We start from the raw sequence: 2,644 nt of genomic DNA, 5'->3' as shown, positions 1-2,644 counted from the left end.
CAGGTTTTAATTTGCTTTAATACACATTTCTGTTATAACTGCACAAAACATCCTGCTATTAATCTGTATTCATGCATATTTAACCTCAAGTAAGTTTGTTTTATTGTATTTGTTTATATCTTTTTAGTTCTTGGAACAGACTTTACCTCCAAAACAATTCATGAAAAATGTCCCACACACATTCACAAAAATCTGAAAATACCAGAAAATATTTAAATCATCACACACACACACACACACACACACACACACACACACACACACACACACAGATTTCTGGTTTTCAACACCAAAAAACAATTCGCAAAACCATTGACCTCCACACCAGGGGACAGGAAGTGATGAAATGCTGACTCATGACTTTCTAGGACCCATTCCTGCACCTCTCTCCTCGATGATGGAGCTCTACACTGCTCCACTCCCTCCGTCGGCCCTGATGGACTTCAGCTCCTGCTGGGTGGTGCTCTGAGTTCCCGAAGAGGACGGTGCATCGTCCCCGGCTTCCCCCCCGCAGCGCAGGGCTGTGGGCAGCGATCTGCACAGCGCCTTCCTGAACATGGAGCTGGAGAACACGTAGACCACCGGGTCCAGCGCAGAATTCAGGAAGTTCATCCCCAGAGACACGATGTTGAGCTGGGTGAAAGTGTAGAAGGAGGCGCAGTCCCAGGGCCGGAAGGAGCGGATCGCCCAGATCCCAATGGTGGTGACGGTGGTGGGCAGGAAACACACCGTGAAGACCACCACGATGGCCACGCACACCCGCATCGCCTTTCGCACCTGAACAACAACAAAGATGTATTTAACCTTTCATACACCGGGAGCTCAACGTGCTGAATCTCTCTCAGTAAAATAAAAACCTTCTCCGGGTTCCCCATCTGGCGGCCCCGCAGGAAGCTGTGTATCCGGAAGGAGCAGAAGAGCAGCATGGCGGCCGGCAGGATGAACTCCAGCACCGTCAGGACACGGTGCATCCCCACCAGGACGATGAGGGCGCGGGACGCCTCCTTGTAGGAAGTGAAGAAGAAGCACTGGGTGCGCTCGCCGCGGCCCTTGATGTGGTTGTAGGCCAGCATGGGAACCCGGGGGCCGATGACCAGCAACCAGACCAGCAGCGACACCAACACAGCCTGACGCTTCGTCATGTTGTTGAACCGGTGGTGGGGGTGGACCACCTGCAGGGGGAGAGCGGAACTCTGTCAAGACTTTTTATAAACTCTGTAAGTCTTATCCTAAACTAAACCCTCTTTGAGACAGGAAGGGTTCCCTGTGTCAGACCACGGGCGCCACCTTTATAGCATCTTCAGCGACCTTCCCTCACTTTGAGGTAGCGGTAGACGCGTTTGTTTTGCTCACCTTGAAGTAGCGGTAGTTCCTTTCCCTCACTTTGAAGTAGGGTTAGACGCGTATTGCTCACCTTGAAGTAGCGGTAGATGGCTACCACGGTCATCAGTGCAATGCTGGCCGAGCGGTTGGAGAACATCAGGAAGAGGTTGATCCGGCATAACCCGTCTCCGAACACCCAGTGTCCGCGGAGCAGGGCGTCGATCCTCAGCGGCAGACTGACCAGCGCCAAGAAGTCGGCGATGACGAGGTTGAAGAGGAACAGCGTGTTGGGGTTCCACGCCTTCAGTTTAAAGCAGAAGATCCACAGGGCGACTAAGTTACCCAGAAGCCCCAGGATGACGTCGATGGTGAGGACCGGAGGCAGGATCAGACCCTCGAGCTGGATGCCGACTGGAGGGCAGCCGCCTCCACCACCGTGGGGGGCCGCGGTCGTGAAGTTCAACATCGTGGTAACGTTTAGCTCCGTTAGCATCTTGGCTAATCCTATCTTTACTCTAATTCCCAGTAGAACCACCCAGAATCAGATTATTTTTAGCTGCTTCTCGATGACACACCCGGGTTGACACACAGGGTATTATCCAGATGAACTCACACAGGAACGTGTCGTGATTCAGGAAATTAGCCAATTCCCCTTTTCACCTTCTCCTTTTCTCTGACCTGTGTTAAAAATGAGGAAAAACAGAGTCTACTTTTCAACGTTGGTACATAACTGCACTTCCTCTAAGGTCAGAGGAATCATGGGGAGTCTGATGCAACATATAGGGGTTTATTATCATTAGACATTATTTTAAAGCACATTTTGAAGATTTGAAATTGTATTATTTTTATTTCTCTATATTTTAATGACATTATTTATATTCTATATTTATTTGATATCATATTTGTATTCAACTGCACTTGAACATCTCAGAATATTATTGTTTATGTTAATTCAATTAGATTAAGATCTCAAAGCTTTTCAAATCATAAATAAATATATATCTTAAAGTTCAAAGAAAGACTCTTTATTTTTCCTGTTTTTAATTAGAGGTATTTTATTGATTTTGTATTAATTACATTTCTTTTTTATTAACTTATTTTAAGATTTATTTTCTTCAAAATTGTAATAAAAATATTAAAGAAACCATCCTACACACACACACACACACACACACACACACACACACACACACATATATAAGTGAAATAGTACTATAATATTAAGAGGATGGTGTGTGTTATAGTAATAAGCAGAACTCACCCTGTGTTGTGAAGGGTTCAATCAGAACCAGCTCGTTATGAGTCGGTGTTTTTATGTCCC

The 2,644-nt window shown here is 46.4% G+C and overlaps 1 protein-coding gene across 1 annotated transcript; it reads right to left on the bottom strand.

Moving 5' to 3' along the window:
* Positions 1 to 2,644, bottom strand: hcar1-3 (hydroxycarboxylic acid receptor 1-3). Its single transcript, XM_063894135.1, has 4 exons — positions 2,585 to 2,644; positions 1,415 to 2,001; positions 858 to 1,172; positions 1 to 777 (listed from the first exon to the last, which is right to left on the bottom strand). The coding sequence occupies exons 2-4, from the start codon at positions 1,814 to 1,816 to the stop codon at positions 406 to 408; spliced, it is 1,089 nt and encodes a 362-aa protein (XP_063750205.1). The 5' UTR covers positions 1,817 to 2,001; positions 2,585 to 2,644; the 3' UTR covers positions 1 to 405.

This window comes from Eleginops maclovinus, chromosome 10 (genome assembly GCF_036324505.1).
Source record: "Eleginops maclovinus isolate JMC-PN-2008 ecotype Puerto Natales chromosome 10, JC_Emac_rtc_rv5, whole genome shotgun sequence".
Taxonomy (NCBI): domain Eukaryota; kingdom Metazoa; phylum Chordata; class Actinopteri; order Perciformes; family Eleginopidae; genus Eleginops; species Eleginops maclovinus.
The sequence above is the reverse complement of the archived record's forward strand: the minus strand, read 5'-3'. Positions and strand labels throughout refer to the sequence as shown.

What these genes read in the sequence shown, in the direction of transcription:
- hcar1-3 (XM_063894135.1), bottom strand. Translation starts at nt 1,816, where the DNA reads ATGCTAACGGAGCTAAACGTTACCACGATGTTGAACTTCACGACCGCG. An exon ending in CCATCTACCGCTACTTCAAG is followed by an intron (nt 1,173 to 1,414) that starts GTGAGCAATACG and finishes CTCCCCCTGCAG; the next exon opens with GTGGTCCACCCCCACCACCG. An exon ending in AGATGGGGAACCCGGAGAAG is followed by an intron (nt 778 to 857) that starts GTTTTTATTTTA and finishes GTTGTTGTTCAG; the next exon opens with GTGCGAAAGGCGATGCGGGT.